This window comes from Anoplopoma fimbria, chromosome 1 (assembly GCF_027596085.1).
Source record: "Anoplopoma fimbria isolate UVic2021 breed Golden Eagle Sablefish chromosome 1, Afim_UVic_2022, whole genome shotgun sequence".
Taxonomy (NCBI): Eukaryota; Metazoa; Chordata; class Actinopteri; order Perciformes; family Anoplopomatidae; genus Anoplopoma; species Anoplopoma fimbria.
In genome coordinates this window covers 18894206-18912830 of record NC_072449.1, presented here as the reverse complement: position 1 = coordinate 18912830, position 18625 = coordinate 18894206, and the positions used below count along the sequence as shown (strand labels likewise).

Here is an 18625-nt window from a genome sequence, read left to right as displayed (position 1 = left end):
CCTGCAGAATGTCGTACCTATAGTTTAAACAATCAGTAATCACTGTTTTGAGTAGTTGTCCCTCTTCTAATGATATAAGGTCATTTTGTCACTAACTAATTCTTCAATCCACTGTTACTTAAATTACCTTTAATCCTTTCCTGAGACTATATCAGAATTGCTAGCCGAGGTTAGCTATTTATTTTGCTTTACTTTATGTCAGTTTCAGCCGGATGGTAAAAATGTACTTGTTGACTAAAGTAATCCAGGGATACAATAAATGGGTTCACCCTCAGTGGAGCAAAGTATTAAAAACTGTGTTCAAGTTGCTCCAGATTATTTTTAACGTCATGTTGACACAGGAATATGCTCAGATACCAAAAAATACTTGTTTTATTTCCAGCCATTCCGTAACTTCCGTTATGAGGGGAGTTTTTGGGGCTTTGTGTCTTCGACAGTTGGACACTCTGATTCTGTTGGAGCTGCCCTCTACATAGTTTTATGTGAAAATCTTGTGCTGCATCGACAAAGTATTAATGCAAAGGTGCTCTGCATCACAAAGTGTGTTTTTGTTCGATCTGAAATGTGGCGTCACCAGCCTGCATTAGACATGCCTTTCTTCAGGGATGGCTGATGTCGCCCCAGTGTCCCTTGGCGAGTTGAAGAGTTTACGGAGGCAAATAGCCTTGTTGGCCAACTGACAGATAGGCAACAGCAGCTGTGGTTAGGAGGACAACACACTCCCACCCCAAGAATGTGACAAACCCTCCTGAATATGTCCCACTGAATATGCCAGTGAGTTGACTTTGAGCTGTCTTAGTGTTAAATACAAGAAGTCGAGGACAGTTCGGAGTTCAGAATGTTAAAATGATCATTTATTTTCTTTATTCTCTCTCCGTCCTTAATTGTCTCATTAAACACTCACCCTTTATCTCTCACTGTATCTCTTTCCTCTTTCTTTGTATGTCTTTGTCTCCGTCTGTCTTTCTTCCTCTCTAATATGATCGTATAGGATAAAGAGGTGCAAACCGCTCAGAGAGAGAGAGAGAGAGAGAGAGAGAGAGAGATTCTGGGCAGATAAAGGAGAGCGAGGGGAGGCGGGGGGTGTTGATAATCTGCAAACAGATTTCCATGCTTATTACACTAATGATTTCATGATATTTGATGTGGCGGCGGGGGTGGGGGAGGATGTGGGTGGGGTGGGGTGGTCTCTTTCTCTCTCTCATCTCCACGGCGCGGCTAAATGATGGAGTAATTTGAGTGACCTCTGACTCGGGGCAGGCCCAGACGTAATTGCATGTCACTCTGGCACGGAGGGAGGGGGAGAAGGGGCAGGGGGGGGGGGCTCCACAAAATACAAAGTATTCCCCGGTCTTTCCCTCCTGTCTCGCATATCACTTGTTTTTTTCTGTCTCCTTTCCATGTGTCCTCATCACTGTCTCCCTCTCCATCTTCTTGCCTGTCTCACGTTGGCCTCGCTCCTTTCCTTGAGTGTTTCCAAAAAAACACCCCCTTTCCCCCCCTCCTCCCCCAAACAAAAGAAAGATTGCATTAATTTTCAAATGATGATATTACATTAAGCGTGGAGATCTCATATATCAAAACGTGAGAACTACTCCCTTACTGTATGTGCTTCATCTTAATGGTATCGCTGGATGTCAAGGGCATGGAGGAAATTAAATCGGAAAGTGCAGATAGACCAAAGAAGATATTATCTCTGGATGATTGCAGTTTTGATAGGTATTCCAGTGAATTTCATTTTCTCCGGATGGGGAGAAGATGAGTTAGCCTGCACATTTGCTCATTTTTCTTCTACATGATTTATGTGAGTTGAGTATAAAACTCTCTCCGTCTTCTCCCCCCACCGCCTCCCCCTTTTATCAGGAACACATACATGCATGCGCACCCACGCACACACAGACATGAACACGGGGTAGTAAATTAATGCCTTTGAGTTGTATCTTGGCTGGGGCAGTTTATATTTGTATGTGTACTTCTTGTATGGTTGTATGTGGGCAAACTTCAGTGTGTGGGTTTTTTTTTGTGTATTTGTGTGCACGTGCATGTTTTAGTGTATGTGTTTGTATGAACACACACACACACACACACACACACACACACACACACACACAAACAGTGAGATAGCAGCAGAGCCATCAGCGGGAATGATTCCAGGGAGAAGGGGGAGTGTCATTACTCAGACTTGTTTACATTCTAAATACGTAATGAAATCTTGTTGGTAATAATGACGGGAATAAAAGTTTGGGAAATTGTAAAAGTGGTGAAGTTTGAGAAATGAGCCCCGGCCTGTGAAATAGCATTTGGGGGCAGGAAACGACATTATTATGCAGTGCTCCTGCCTGCCTGAGACATGAAGATGAACTGCTGGCGGGCCATAAAATGCTGTTAGCCCTAGCCTGAAGTATGGCACATTGTAAAAGAGCCCTGATCCCATATTGCCATTATATATAAAAGTATAGCCATACACAACATTATTTTTCATATAAGATGAGCTGCGATACAGTGGCCCAGGCCCCCCAAATACATACACTGATAGGCAGATTTTTTTCCCCCCTCCTTATAAAATATATAAATAAACATATTGCCATGGAACCCATCTCTGCCCTGATCTTATAGACCTCGATATTAAAAACAGAAATATTGCATTTTCTAGGGGCTCTGTTTTCCCCTGTCCTCTTTTGGGTTTGGGATATATCAGTGTGTTTGTTTAGGGGGAGTGGGAGGGAGGCGTGGAGGAAGAGGAGTAGATGAGGAGAATGCAACAAATGAAAGAAAATGGAAACAGATGAAGACTTTAAAAATACAATGAGATGAATATTGAGCATATCAACTCCAGCGTAAAGAGAGTTAGAGAGAGCGTATATTGAAACTGTTTATTGACAGATAATAATGGCCACAGTGCTGCAATTAAGATTAATGTTACAGTAGATGGACTCAAGATAGTGTTTTGGAGACATTTGAAACTGTCAGGTGAGTTTACTCCAACCCACATTGAATTAATATTTGGATTCATTTATCATTTAGATTCTTTACTTTTGGGTAGAATATAGGGAGCAGGAAAGAGCAGATAACTGTGACAAAGGTGACAAACTCTGTTTGAGTCCAGAGTGTTGCTGGATAATGTGTGATAACCAATCAGCATGTTCACAATACAGCATTTTATCTGGTGACCTTGAGCATTTACTTCTATTAAACTTTGCTTCAAATGCTAATATTATTTATAAAAATGTAAAGTAGTTTTTTTTCCAGTAGGCTGGCTCTTTGGTAAACTTACATAGACAAAGTCACTTATCCGTCACTATTTTTGTGCTTTGTCGGCATACACCATTCGATAAATTTATGTAATTTGGTTTATCTCAGCACTAAGAAAATTATTATTTGCATTATCTTTAAAACTAATAATATTCATGGCTATTAAGGCCAATTATGTCAAAATTAATGTTTGAAATGACCCAACGATTTTGTTTTTATATTGAGTATCTTGCAGTGAAAATGTACTTAAAGGGTTATAAAGGACTGAACAATTAAGTCTCCGAGCAGTGGATGATTATGTGTTTGCTCACCTCAGATATCTTAAAAAAGTTGCACCTGCTATATCTATGGCATCATGTTTATATTTGTATAATATTTAAATGCAAGTTTATAGTTAGATGATAAATAACTAAATTTGTTATGTTGTCATTTCAACAGTAATCCAGAAACGTTGATGGCATTAAAGGTGCCAGATCCGAGATTGGGAGCATTTCGATCGCCTCTCAAAAACTCTCAACATGTCGACAGCAAGCCGGCGGCTCGTAGCTAACAGTGTTAACAGTGCAAACAAGGTCAAAAATGCTGACAGAGCTAAGAATGTTTACCTGAGGGGGAGCAGTAGGGTGGGTGCTATGTTTCTGTGACAGCGCTGGCAGTCGGGACGGCAAACCGCCATATGAAAAGCAGTGCAGAGCAGCGGCTGTGAGCTGACCAGTGGGGTTCTCTCACATGCACTGAAACAAGTCCTCAACAAATGATCAGGAAGACCAGCATTGCTTCGCTGTGATTCTCTGACCTACAGTATCTAGCTAACCCTTCATTGCTTCTTTATCCTTCACTCTCCCTTGGTCTCCAGCTCAGTTTTTTTTCCAAGACACACCTGAGCCTGGAACTGAATATGGTAGTCTCTGCTTGAGTGAATGATTACAAAAAAATGAAGGATGATTAAAAGTATCCGAAAGTGTTGCTCGTCTGCTCGCATGAGTCTCGAGGTATGAGGCTATTAAACCTTACTTTTTCAAGTCTTTCCCTTTTTTATGTGTCTCTTCCTACACAGTCATAAATAATTAGTTACGTACAATAGAGGAGGTTAATCATTTGGTGACAAATCGGTCTAACAATCCGACCACAGTCATATACGGCCTACCTGACCTTTGTTTGGCCACCCTATCAGACATTTATTCATTTGCTGACCCTCCATACTTTGCTTTGTCTGGTCGGCCTCTGGGCCCAATAATGATAATAGTCCCTTTGGCCAGTCCATGACTACAAATAGATGAAGTTTCCTGCATGCAGTGCCTCATTATACACTGTGCAGCATTGTTTTTACCAAGCCGAGTGAGGGGTTATTTATTTTTCTAATGGGACGTGTTTATTTTTGACTAATGGGACAGACGCTGGGCACTTAGGCTCAGCTAAGCGTGTCTCAGTGTGTCTGTCGTCGCTGTGGTGAGGTAAGGGAACAAGCTGGAGGCCTGCAGCGAGCATACAGGACTTCCTGTCACATTTCGGGCAGGAGTCAGGCTGAGTCAAGCGGGTGTGGGTGTCAGTGCTGGCAATAATATCCCAATAATAGTAGGTTAATTTACGACAGCTACTTTAAAAGGAGGATGTTTATTTAAAAAAAAAAAAAAAAAAAAAAAAAGGCCTTCCTTTACACCTCGAGGGAGAGAAAAAATACATTTCCTACTGATATGTTGTTGAAAAATTTGGTTGGTCAGAGAGTGGAAGTGGTTTGCCAGGTGGATGGAGGAAAGGAAAGAAGCCAGCATTTTAACTTCTCTAGTAGGCCCTTACTTATTCTTTACAAGACTAACGAAGATCAACACTATAAATTCCCACCAGGATCACATTTTCCAAAAGTATGCGCCGTTATTCTTATATGTAAACAATTATGTTATCTTACCCCTCTCTATGATGGCTCACTTGTCACCCCGCCTTTAAATGTGGCTGTTCAGAACAACCATGAAGGCTTTGGCATCCAATGTGGCTTGATGACATGTTGTATGATGCTTAAGTTGTTTTCATTCTCCCGCTCCTTGAAGACAGCCGTGGCTCGGTTAGTTACAACAGATGATCAATCAATCGTGGGTTTTGTGGTTTGGTTCTCCTTGTTTGAATGTCAAAGTGACCTTCAGCAAGCCACTGAATTGAGATGCCTCGAATCTATACGAATGGCTCTGTGACGATACGTTAGTCCTTATATTTCTACTTTCTAAACCTCCTCCCTTATGGTTAAATCTGATCCTGTCTTTTAAATTCTTTCTCACCTTTCCTCCTGGTCGCAGTGTGATAATCTAAAGCCCCTGTGCTGCTCATTTCCAACAAACACTCCCACCTTACTCCCTCTAAATGCACACACACACACACACACACACACACACACACACACACACACACACACACACACACACACACACACACACACACACACACACACACACACACACACACACATTACACCCCATATTTTCAGTCCTCCCTCTGAGTCTCATGTTTGTTTGTGTGAGGAAAGGCGCAGTTCTAATTGAGGGGCGAAGCCACTTCAGATGCAGCGGGTGCCTCTGTCCCAGTGGGGGGAACACAGATCTGCCTCTGGGGAGCACAATTAATGCCTTTTTATTGTTTACTAATGAATTACACACAGAGGAAGCGGAGCGTGTGTGTGAGTTTGTTGGGAAGCTAATACATGCAACGTTGTGCTTGTGTGTGGGTTTTGTATCATAATGTTTGCTTAGTTGTGCGTTGACTTCTAAGTATCTTTTACATCCCTTGATAATTTGATATTAATTGGCCTGTTTCCGCCTTCATTTAGTTCTTTAGGCAGGAAGCACACGCTTGTCCTGATTTATCCTTTTTTCTTATTGTCTTTTCTGCATTTAAACAAGAATAATTAAATGCAAAATCACACATGGAAGAACACTTCTGTGAAGCTCAATACTAAGACATTTAGGAATGTTACACATTGCTGGTCACATGCCAATCATTGATGTTAAAGCAGGTGTTTTTTTTTTTTCATTTACAGGGTGACAGGAAATGAGCGCTTTGACATCACTGATTTGTGTCGTGAGGACAACAAGTTGCTTGAAAGTTTTAACGGCGGAAGACAACGCAGCAGTAGTTTTCTATTCTGTGGGATTTAATGTTGTATTACCCGCGGTGTGTGTGTGTGTGTGTGTGTGTGTGTGTGTGTGTGTGTGTGTGTGTGTGTGTGTGTGTGTGTGTGTGTGTGTGTGTGTGTGTGTGTGTGTGTGTGTGTGTGTCTGCATTGAGGACGCATGGACTCACACATGCCTTAAGGCCTATGTAAACAAATGCTAATGTAATTACTGACGGGGGCGTTGTGGAAAAACTGTAACTAAGATGATTGCACAGCACACAATGATCAGGTTAGTTAAGATGTGATGTGTTGTTGCTTTAAAAGACTAGTTTGTACCAAGAATTATTCCTGTGTGGTTCTAATTGTTCAGCAGGCTAAGCCCTTTACCATTTAATTGGGTTCGCATCCTTCCCAGGCCAGGACTTTTATTTTATGGCATGTAATCATGCTTTTGCTGTAAAGAAGATGCTTAAAAGCAAAAAAAAAAAAAAAGGGCTGATTTTAGTCCGAATCACTTTTTCATGAGGGGTAATAGAAAACGTGTGTGTGTGTGTGTGTGTGTGTGTGTGTGTGTGTGTGTGTGTGTGTGTGTGTGTGTGTGTGTGTGTGTGTGTGTGTGTGTGTGTGTGTGTGTGTGTGTGTGTGTGTGTGTGTGTGTGTGTGTGTGTGTGTGTGTGTGTGTGTGAAGGCCTCAAGTGTTCCTCCTCTTCTCAGCATAATAGTGATTAGTAATTTCAGCTGTCAAGCAGTGCCAGTCAGTGTGAGCATGATCCACTATGTCACCTGCTACAGGGGACACACACACACACACACACACACACACACACACACACACACACACACACACACACACGATGCTGCATTAAGTGTGCGTCAGTCTGTCTGCAGTGCCTTGATGTGCGTTCCATCTAGAATACAGCACCCTGACATCGCTACATTAAAGGGGGTCATTATATTTCCCTGGCTGCCACCGAAAGGTGACGTTTTTACAAAGTGACAAGTTTACAGTTTGATAAATCAGATTTTTTTTTGCTGTGGGTGGGGTTGGTACCCGGCAGAAGGGATGGTGTGAGGGAGAGACAGGTTGTCTGTGGCGGAGGTGGAGGAGGAGGAGGAGGAGGGAGGGAGGAAGTGCTGCCTGTCAGCGACGCCCGGCCCTGTCGTCTAAATGATGCTCCCAGGCAGCAGATTCAGATCCCATCCCCATTAGCATTTAATTTCTCTCTAATCCTACACACAGTCTCCACCGCTGCATGGTAACGAGGGCCGACGTGCCACGGCAGCGCCGGGAAAAAAAAAAAACAACCTCCGAGAGCAATCTGCAGCCTGCTCGCCTTTTACAGCCCTGTCGTAGCCATCATTCTTCCTTGACAATTAAGACCCTCAAATCTAATAGCAGTGATATTGGAATTACAGCAGGACCCTTTTGAGGGCATGTCAGGAAAATGGGCTGCTCCTCCCAATACAGCTGTCAAAGCACAAGTCGCCCCCCCATGATCATGCCCGCTAAGCGTTTCAGATTCAGATGCACTCACACTCACACACACACACACACACACACACACACACACACACACACACACACACACACACACACACACACACACACACACACACACTCACACACACACAGGATGGGGAATATGTTGAGTCTTTGGCTGTGATCTTTGTAAAATGTGCTCTCTGTGCCCTCTTATCCAACTCTCCAAAGACTTGTTACAGCAGCTTTTGTTTTCTCTCTTCTCCTCTCACTCTCTCTCTTTGTCTCTAAATTTCTCTTCATCTCTTCCTCATTGATTCTCCCTGGTGTGTCAGAGAGTGTTGTTGCTTTCTGTTTTTCACCAGCAGGTTTTTTTTATTTTTTTTATACAGATGATTAGACTAGTAGATTGGTGAAGTTGTCCCCCGGTGCTCCGTGAGGACAGTTTAACGGGGAACTTTCACTCTAATGGTTGCAGTTAAAGATTATCATGGGTAAAATATATAAAAGCCTAAGGGACACAACAGTTTTACAGATTACATATATAACGTTGTGTCAGTGTGGAGGCTGTCTGTCCTGTTATGAAATGTCTTTTGGGATAACTCAGGCAGCAGGATAGATGATATTTTGTGTTAATGAGTGGTTTTCTCTTCCTTCTGAACATACTGGGCGCCTACCAGCTCAAGGCTTTATTCTTTAGTTGTCTTGAGTGAGAAACTAATTTTCTGTTTTCATTGTCGGTTACTCTTCTGCAGACTCCAGCGGAGCAGGCTAAAGTCCGAATGCAATTGGTCCTGGAGGCTGCAGGTAAGATGGAATGATTTTTCTGTTTCTCTTCCCATTTTTCAAAATGTTTTGTTTCAATCCGGTTCAGAGCTGTTGCAGTGGTGTGACACTTTCCAGTTGTGGTCACTCACTCATTCAGGGATGCTAACTTGAAGGCAGTAAGTGAGAATACTGTGTGGAGCACAGCCTCAGTCTGTAATCTGCCTCACTGTTAGAGATCGCTTTCTTGTCAATATAACTGTTAACCATCATAACAGCAGGACACTGTTGATGATTATTTACATGTATGCATGTAGATGACAGGAAACGTGTCGAGCTGTTTCATTTGGTGAAAGAGTGACACCGGCAGAGCAACATGTACAAGTGTATTGATCCATCGATGTATCAGTCCTATGATCAACGATCGAATATTATCGATGCAAAGAAAACATCCATTTGTGTCATCATCTTTAAGATATATTTATTTTCAAATTCCCATGGCACGTGGATGTCATCAAATCCATCCAAAGGCACCTCCTTCCTACAGAGCCCAGTAATAAACTTGTCAAAATGATATAAATGTAACTGACTGTGTTTAATGGCCATATAATATTGCCCACCTAATTGAATCAAATTAAAATAGCATTGGAAGGGACTTTGTGATATATTGTGATATTGACAAAATATCTTATCATGATAAAACTTGTGATTTACACCCTTAGTAACACGGCCTTAGACTTAAAGGTGCTGACTTTCATCTTGAGGCTGAGGTTTCATCTGACCCAACTACTTTGTGCTGCACAATGTGCACAATGTTCAAGTGATCATTTTTGCATTTGTCTGTTCATGTTTAATGGTTTAAAACCTTGTTAATATCGCTACTGTTTTGATTAGAAAAACCTAATTTGAAAGCAACATTATTAATATTAGTGTGAATATCAAGACATATTGATATTTTATACAAGGGAATAACAATATCGCATATCCGAGCTCGAAAGGAGCCACAGTCTCATGTATGCACTCTTCACTGTGGACCTGGACAGGTTTCGCACTTGTTATCCCACACAGAGAGTCACAGCACCCCTCTCCACACACACACACACACACACACACACACACACACACACACACACACACACACACACACACACACACACACACACACACACACACACACACACACACACACACACACACACACACACTACCACACACACACACGCAGACAAATGAATACACAGACTCTCCTGCTCTCCGCTCTGAGTGCTTCTGGGCCCATATTCACTGCAGCTTAATTTCAAACACTCCTCCCAGTACATAAGTCATAGTTGTCACCATGCACGCGGTGTATATATCCCAGTGTGTATTCGAGGGGTAGAGTTGCGAGCCAGATGTGACAAGCAGAGATTGACTGTGGAGAAAGATGTCTTCATGTTTACAGTCATGTGCGCACACACACACACACACACACACACACACACACACACACACACACACACACACACACACACACACACACACACACACACACACACACACACACACACACACACACACACACACACACACAGTCCCAGGACTTCAGAACAGAGCTCTGATTTCACCACAGGAAATATATGAAAGAACCTGGCATCTATACATCATCTATAAAGCACCCAGCAGCCACACACCAACTCCACTAAAGACTACGCCACAGATCAACGCTGCAATTTCTGTCATTGGTTTTACAGATTTTGAACTTCCTGAAGCATATTTTAAATACTTCTTCATACTTTGAAACATAGTTCACATGTGGGAATGTGGAGTATTTGGAAGTGGAGGACAATTGGGCTTCTGTTTTTCCGTTGCTTAATTATTTTCCCAATTGTACATTGGACACTCCCGAGTACCTCAAGGCTAATGTTGCACTAATGGTGGGGAAGCATCATAAAACCGAGCATGTGGCTCTGAGTGCGGCGGGCCAGACTGGTGCAGACTCAGGCCCAGGGCCAAACGTGGGACTAGTGGAGAGGGTTTAATGCACTGGACATGTCTCTGGTTTTCTTCTCTTTCCTAGAGGCTTCCAGTAGAACAGGTTTATGGCTCAGTCAAAGATTGTCTTAACCAGAGAGCCCATTCTGGCCTTTATCAGGCCTTCAAGTGCTAGATAATAACTCTGATGATTTACAGTAAAATACATTGGGACAACTGAGTTTTACATATAAAGCAGTTTATATTTGCTACTTGAACTGATTTTTATCATTTTGTTTCTGCTGCCTTTCCTCTGTTTTGTGATTAACCATTGAGTGCCCTCGCTAATTGAAATCATGTTTTTATAATTTGAAATATCAGGGAAATCTTTTTATTTTTTTCTGAAGTCTTCTCACCCTGCAGCTGCTAAGCCGCCAAATCTTCTAAATTCATCCCTGTCACATCTCTTCAGATTCTCTCCATTTGCTTTCCTCTCGTCCCTCTCCATCTATCTGTCCCCTCACTGTCTTTGTTCCGCCGTTTTTAGCGGACACAGGGAGATAGGGATAGAAAGAGGGAGGGATGGAGGGCGAGAAGGAAGCAGCAGATGTTGGGAGGTTGTGTGAATGTTAATGTCCTGACGTAGCCGTGGAGCTTAAGCGTCCTCCCTCTCCTCCTCCTCCTCCTCCTCCTCCTCCTTCTTGCCTCTGTTTCTCTCTGAGCGCCCGCCAGGCTTTCTCTCTCGGGGTCTCCTGACATCCTTAAAGCCCGTGGCTCTCCTCTCCTCTTCTCTCTCCTCCACCTCTTTCTCTCCCATCCCCTCCCTCCTCCCTCCTTTTGTCCGTCTATGGACTCTCTCTAGTCAGTAGAGAGCAGATCATCCCATGGCTAAAGCGGCTCAGGCCTTTGTGTTGGGAGGCTCTGTGGACCTGTAATGAGCCCCGTCGGCTGGCCCGCTGGCCTGCTTAGCGCTCACTGGGGGCTTTGAGAGCGTGCGTGTGTGCGTGTGTGCGTGTGTGCGTGTGTGTGTGTGTGTGTGTGTGTGTGTGTGTGTGTGTGTGTGTGTGTGTGTGTGTGTGTGTGTGTGTGTGTGTGTGTGTGTGTGTGTGTGTGTGTGTGTGTGTGTGTGTGTGTGTTGAGTGGGATGAGGAGGTGAGAGGAGGAGGGCAACACTGGCCCCCAATGAAAGGGCTGGATGGATATGTTTATGGGTCACTTCCTGCTTGGCCTACATATCACACACACACACACACACACACACACACACACACACACACACACACACACACACACACACACACACACACACATACACACATTACACCCCATATTTTCAAAACAAATTCAATTGCTAATTTCATCAAAAATAGGATCATTCTCACAATACCATTATTTGTAACTTTAATGATTCTTATCACTTTTAGGTTAATAAAACAGACCCTATTATTGTCATAATGCTCATTAACTACATACATAAGATGTTGACTTTTGAATAAAAAACATTATGATATTGATCATTCATTCTGAAATATTTGACTTTCAAAGATGGCCATTAGGAAATGGCAGTGAACCCAGTTTATTTCATTTTTTATCCCAGCATGCATTGACCAGATGCAGGGAATCCTCATGCACAGTGTGGGGAAGTTCAGCTGGATATAGTTGGACTGTATATAAAGGTATAAAGGTTATGTCATAGCAAAAAGCAGCAGTGTACTATCTGGCATCTCCAGGATGTCTGACTTATCGGTGTCTGCTCTCTACATACATCACAAATGTACATGTACGGAAGCAGTCTTCCTACATTCAAAACCAAGGCACTTTAAAATGAAAGTACTTTCATTCATATATACTTCCATGCGCACACACACACACACACACACACACACACACACACACACACACACACACACACACACACACACACACACACACACACACACACACACACACACACACACACCCAAAACACACTTACATATGCATTATATTCTTGTTTTCAGCCACTTGCTAGGTTCTTGGCTCTTTTCAGAGCGTCGTCCATTTTTACTCAAATGAGCATTAGCACTGTGTGCGGCAGCGGGCCTCTCCTTATCCACACGTCAATAGGGAGTGTTTGCAGAACACCCACTAAGGACCCGAGGGCCAGGGGTCATCAAAACCTCCGTCCTCTCCCTATTTGAACCTTTGACAGCAGCAAAACAAACAATCCTTAAGATCTCATCAGAGGCTTGAACTTGGCAGGGTCTTACTGGTCCGAATTAACTTCCTTTATTTGGTTTGTCTAAGTTTGACACTTGGCTGGAAATTGGTAGAGAGATGTTTTCTCTTTTCGATTAACAGGTTGTTTTAAACTTAGTCAACTAAGATTTCTTTAGTCAATTAGTCATTTTTTAAAAGCTTTTTCATACTAATCGATTAGTAATCAAAATCATATGGGTGTTAGTCGACTTAGAATTTCTTTAGTCAAGGACAGCCCTACTCCTACCTCATTTTAATAATGTACATCAACCCAGTATTTGGTTTATAGCTGAAGCTACAAAATTAAAGTTTAAAACATTGACTGTTGCAGTTCCCAGCAGTATTAATGAGTGGTGCAATTCACAGCTACTATTTAGCTCAATCAATTAAAAAAATGTAGTTGCTTGCAAATTTTGTAAGTTTGTTAAAATGTTGTTTCAGGGTGTACAATTCAAGGTAATTGTGTAATTGATTTTTTTTTTTTTTTTTTTTTTTTTATGAAACCATTATTGAAAAGCTTTGAATCTCTCACTTTTAGGAAAACTTGTACATTTGTAAAATAAAAAGATAAATAAGCAAATCAAGCAAAGGTTTCAATATCATGTTAAAAAACAAATATTACATAGTACATTATTTAGCTTTATCTTGTTTTCTGGCACCGGTGACTCCCGTTCAACTGTGTGAAATTATGAGGAGAGAATGACTAGAAAAAATACAGAGAAACGCCAAATGTTCCCATAGTCAGAAATGAACAGGGGTGTTTTTATTAAATACATCACGTATATCATCAGCACCCAATGTTATGGTGCATGTTTGTGCTTGTTTGTGTCTCTAACTTTTCTGTCTAATTATTTCTGCTCTCTGATCGAGTGACTGACATAAAGAGGCAAGGGTGGGTGGGGGACCAGCCAAGCTTAGCAGCATCATGCGTTAGGACTAATTCTTCCACAGTAAATACAGGGTATTAGGCTTCTCTGTCACAGCAGGGATCCTCAAGAAACACACACACACACACACACACACACACACACACACACACACACACACACACACACACACACACACACACACACACACACACACCACACACACACCACACACACACACACACACACCCTTTCTCTGGAGCTCTCTGCTTCTTTCCTCTGTCTTCCTTGTGCTTCCAGTACCCTCCATCCCTCCCACCGCTCAGGCCCACCCCCTTAGGCCCTGACAGATGTGTGCTGAGCAGACCACATACATGGAGGGTGTCACCTTACCCCCTCTGGAACTAAAGGGCTAATGCGCCACATTTAGGAGGCTGCCGCCCTTTGTTCTGCCGGGATAAGAGGTGACGGGGATGGGGAGACTGAGACAAGACCCAGCGCTTTACATGGCCTAAATCTCCTCCTTTATTTCCCTGGCCTGTCTGCATTTTTTTTTCTTCTCTCTATAAACTTTCCTCCTTTCTCATTCTTCCAATTTGTCTTTGTGCCATCTCTGTACTTTCATCATCATCTCCATAAGCTTTCAGCAACCGTCGCTGGTATGCAGTACAGGATTTGTTAGGCAGTGAATAACAGTTATCAGACATTATCCATCTTCATCATAGCAACCTCACTCTGGTTGTAGCACCACTTTTTGTATGACATGACTAAGGTGATTGTCACAAACATCACTTAGCAGTGACCTTCATCTCAAAGGGGATTTTTCTGGAAAACACAAGGGAATTACCCGGTAATAACTCCTAACCACATGTTGTCTTCGCTAAAGGTGTAATTGTAACAACAACACATCAAATACAGACTTTGGGGAGTTTGAACTAAAATGAGGGCTTTTGCTGTGGAGGTTTTTTTAAGTCATAAGATGGTAAACAACTTGATAACAGCTTTTCTTTTTAATAATATGGTTATTTTGTTGTAAGGTTCGGGGGGTTATTTTTAATGTTCTGCTTCGTCTTGCAATATTACTGCGGCTGAATTTGGATTTGTTAATGTAACCATGAAGGTTCAGTTAAAGATCAGAAAGAGCAAGAAAAAAGGAGATTTTGAATAAAACGGCTAATCATGACTCAAAGAGTTTAATGATTAAAACATCCTGGTCCATTGTGAAATTGGCTAATGTTTACCCTGCAGCACTTTTTAAACACCAGTTATAAAGGCCTCAACTTAACAAATCAGCAGAGAGGTTAGCTGCATTAGAGGGATTTAGTTTAATACATTCATTCTGGTCTCCTTTTTCTGTTTTTGTTGGTTGAACTTTTTTGTCTTCAAGCATAAAGCTATAATTGTAGCAACATAGCCTCCACCATATTCAAACAAAAGAAACAATTACACGACAGAAATCCCCTTTGCATCAGTGCAGGAATGTGTCTCCTGACGTCCTTTGGAAGGATAATGGCGCAGGGATGTCCTGTAATTTAGTCTCTGTAACCATTGATCAGCTGGATTTATGTGCCATTACCTCACTGTTCCAGTCAACAGTCGTAATTATGTCTCAGAGAGAGAGACAGAGAGAGAGAGAGAGACCTCCAGTAACACAGGACACAAATACCTGAATAAGCTTTTATCAAACAGCCCCCGCCGCTCACTTAATAGCAGATTGACACTGGTGGTGGACCGACTGACCTCCCGATGAGAGGGGTGGATGGATGGATGGATGGATGGATGGATGGATGGATGGATGGATGGATGGAAGGGTTTGTCAGGCTCCGTTAGAGAGCCATACCTCACAGTAAGAGCCCTGTGCCTGAAGCTGTTGTTCTAAAAGTCTGTTTACGCCTTAAAATGTGCATGTGAGCTTAAAGAACGGATGTGTTCGAGACAGATCTCTGTGGTCCTCTACACCTACAACTGGATTTTATTTATTTTGGTAAGAAATAAGCCTTCCAAGTCAAAGGTGTCTGTCAATTGCGGGGCGGACTGAGTGACCTAAGGACTGTATGGATCAGAGTTTTATGTACAATTGATTTTTGGTTTGTTTTATGGGTATAATAAACACAGGTCGTGCTCCGCCCTGGTTTTCTTTTTGCTATTAGCCAGTCTTCTCATCCTCCTACCTTCCACTATGTACTGCTGTTTTGCAAATTTGACACGAAAATAATAATAAAAGCTGAAAAAGTTAATGATAATAGTTCATCAACAGGAGATTAATCTTCAACTATTTGTATAACTGATTAATGTTGAAATTAGTGTTCACATAATTAATGGCATTTTTTTTCTTAACTTAAATAGTTTCCAGCTTCTCAAATCAGAATATGACAGGTTTTTACAGTATTTTGGGATTTTATACTGTTCCAACTAAATTTAACATTTGTATATGTCAACGTTGGCCTTTTTGATTAATTGCTTATGGGAAAAATAGTGTTAGTTGTGACCCTAATTAAAAGAGTTGAAATTATTTGTTAATTCATTGATAAAGGTCAACAGAAAATCATTGGGCAGCTTTTTTGATAACTGACTGATGATCTTTTTGGTCATATAGCAAACAGTGATGTCAAACACTCTCTGGTTCCAGCTTCTCACATTAGCATTTTTTTCTCCATTTATATAATTGTAGATTGAATATATTTGGGTTCAGACTGTCGGTTAGGTAAAACAAGACATTTGAAGACATCTACTTGGGAAATTCTCCTATTGTCTGACATTTCATAGAGCAAACAATGAATCAAGTGGTTGACAAATTATCGTCAATTACTATATTCAATGCATGAGTAGGTGTTGTTTCGACGCCCATTCTGTTGAGCGTTGATTGCTATCAGAATGAATATCTGGACCTGTCTGTGAGTCCAAATCCTGTAGTTTGACTTGCAATGACAGCAGCAATAACCAAAACACCTGCAACAGAACATCAGCAAGCATGGCTATGAGAAAGGCTCCTTAATGTGCTTGGATCAAAGAAATGTAGAAAAATTATATTGAAACAAAAACAAAGAACAAGCCACAACATGGCATCCGCAGCTAACTGCGTCCATTGCAAAATGACTTGTATACCTCCAACTCATTCTGCAGAACAGACGATTCTTGCTGCTTGCGTCCCCCCCTTCTCTCTATATATTTACAATTCTTCCTTTGTTTTTTGCTGCAAATCACCGCACATACTAGTACAATCGTTAACTTCTTAAGGGCATCCATTTTGGAGGAAGAACTCCTGTCTTGAGCATTGTTTGCAGCTCTTCCCGTATCACTTCTCTTATGTGTTTTATTGACTTAAAATTGTTTGGAGACCAAACAGACTTTTCTGGGAGTCCTTTAAGTGAAATGTCTTCTAATGTGGGAGCCCCTGTTGCCGAATGTGCAAAACCCCCAAAAAACAATATACCCAATTGTTAGACTGAGAGTAATGTAATGTGATCAGTAATCTGAGACCTTTGAAAGTGTTATAGTGTTTCAGTGCCCTTTGTTCACAATAGCGATTCACCAATCGATTGGCTACCAATCTAAGACGTTTAGTTCTCAGGTCAGCCTTGGCTTGGACTTGACATAAAGACATAAAGCTCACAAATTGTCAGAACTGCAAATCAGCCTTAAAAACATTCTTACTTCTAACTTAATCAGACACTTTACTATTGGAATACATTCCCATGCAGTGACTGGCTCGTCTGCTGACGGCACAGTCCCTCTCTCTAGCAGAGTCCTGCTTATAATGGACCTAACAGCTAAACTTGAGGGAGGTGACACTGACTTGATTATGATGCGTTCAAGCTCTAGTTTTTAGTGAGAAACTTGAATAATACAGATGTTTGAAGGAGATGTTTTCACAGCAATATATAATGTATATTACAGAGGAATTAAGACCTGTATAATGAACTTCCTCACACTATCTCTAAGCAACTAATAATACAATTTATCAAATTAAAGCTACTAAAGCCAAGATTTTTTTTTTTTTTTACCAAAGCAAGTATTTAAATAAATACTAATACTAAAAAAAGTTTCCTAATCACTTGAATTGTGGGTTTTTATTCAAGTAACCCCTATAGATAGCAAAGTAAAAGGGTGAAATTTAGAATTGCTGAAGTTAACGCTCATTAAGGGAAGGTTGGAAAAGAAAAAACGTCCCTTTTTTGGGACTGTGGTAAAAAACCTTAGCGGGAGCTTTGCTGCCCATTGCTGGTCTATCAAAGAAAATTATTAACGGCAAAAATCTGATTCGGCAGGTCAAACTTCTAAAAAATCTGTAAACTAGAATTGAAAAATGTGGCAAAAATTGCAATCTGTGAATCTCCAGTGAACAATATTTGCTGTACTAGAGAGAGCCACTTAGAGGAAATTCTCTGATTCTGTTTATGTGTATGTGTGTGAGAGTCAGAGATTGAGACGGCTTTGTTTTTCTTCTGTGGGCAGATTTCAAACAGCATCTGGTGAGCGCTTGAAAAAGACCGTCATGAGTATGTTCAAATACAAACTGAATCATTTTGTGCGCCCTCCTTCCTCCTCCCTCTCTTTTTTCTCTCCTCCTTGTTGTCGGCGTTTGGAGACACATGGTGAAATCTTTCCCTCCTCCTTTCCTCTCTCTCTCTCTCTCTCTCTCTCTCTCTCTCTCTCTCTGCTCTCCACATGTAGACATTTCCATAACAGAAAAAGATATTTTTAATTTGCTGCTTTCCATAATTTTGCAACATATGGTATAAACGATTTTGATGCAAATGTATGTGCTAATTATTTGCAGACGAGCCTTAAATAGGCCAGCCATTGAAGTGGAATGAAAGCAAATTTGCAATCACCTTAAATTTTGCTAACCATTTACTGTTAAGTAAACTTTGCTAAGTAATTTAATTACCTTGGACCGCTGGCAGGCGCTCGGGGCTTTTCAGGAGGGGCGTGAGAGGGAGGTTGAATGCAAAGAATGCAGAGTGAGTGAAA

At 41.6% G+C, this 18625-nt stretch overlaps 1 protein-coding gene across 2 annotated transcripts in view; it reads left to right on the top strand.

Annotated features, from left to right (window-relative positions):
• rsrc1 (arginine/serine-rich coiled-coil 1) overlaps positions 1–18625 on the top strand; it is a 112936-nt gene that overhangs the window by 46238 nt on the left and 48073 nt on the right. For both annotated transcript variants that reach the window (XM_054603107.1, XM_054603116.1), the window contains exon 6: positions 8588–8639. In XM_054603107.1, coding sequence (XP_054459082.1) covers positions 8588–8639 — 52 coding nt within the window. The remainder of the gene's footprint in view (positions 1–8587; positions 8640–18625) is intronic.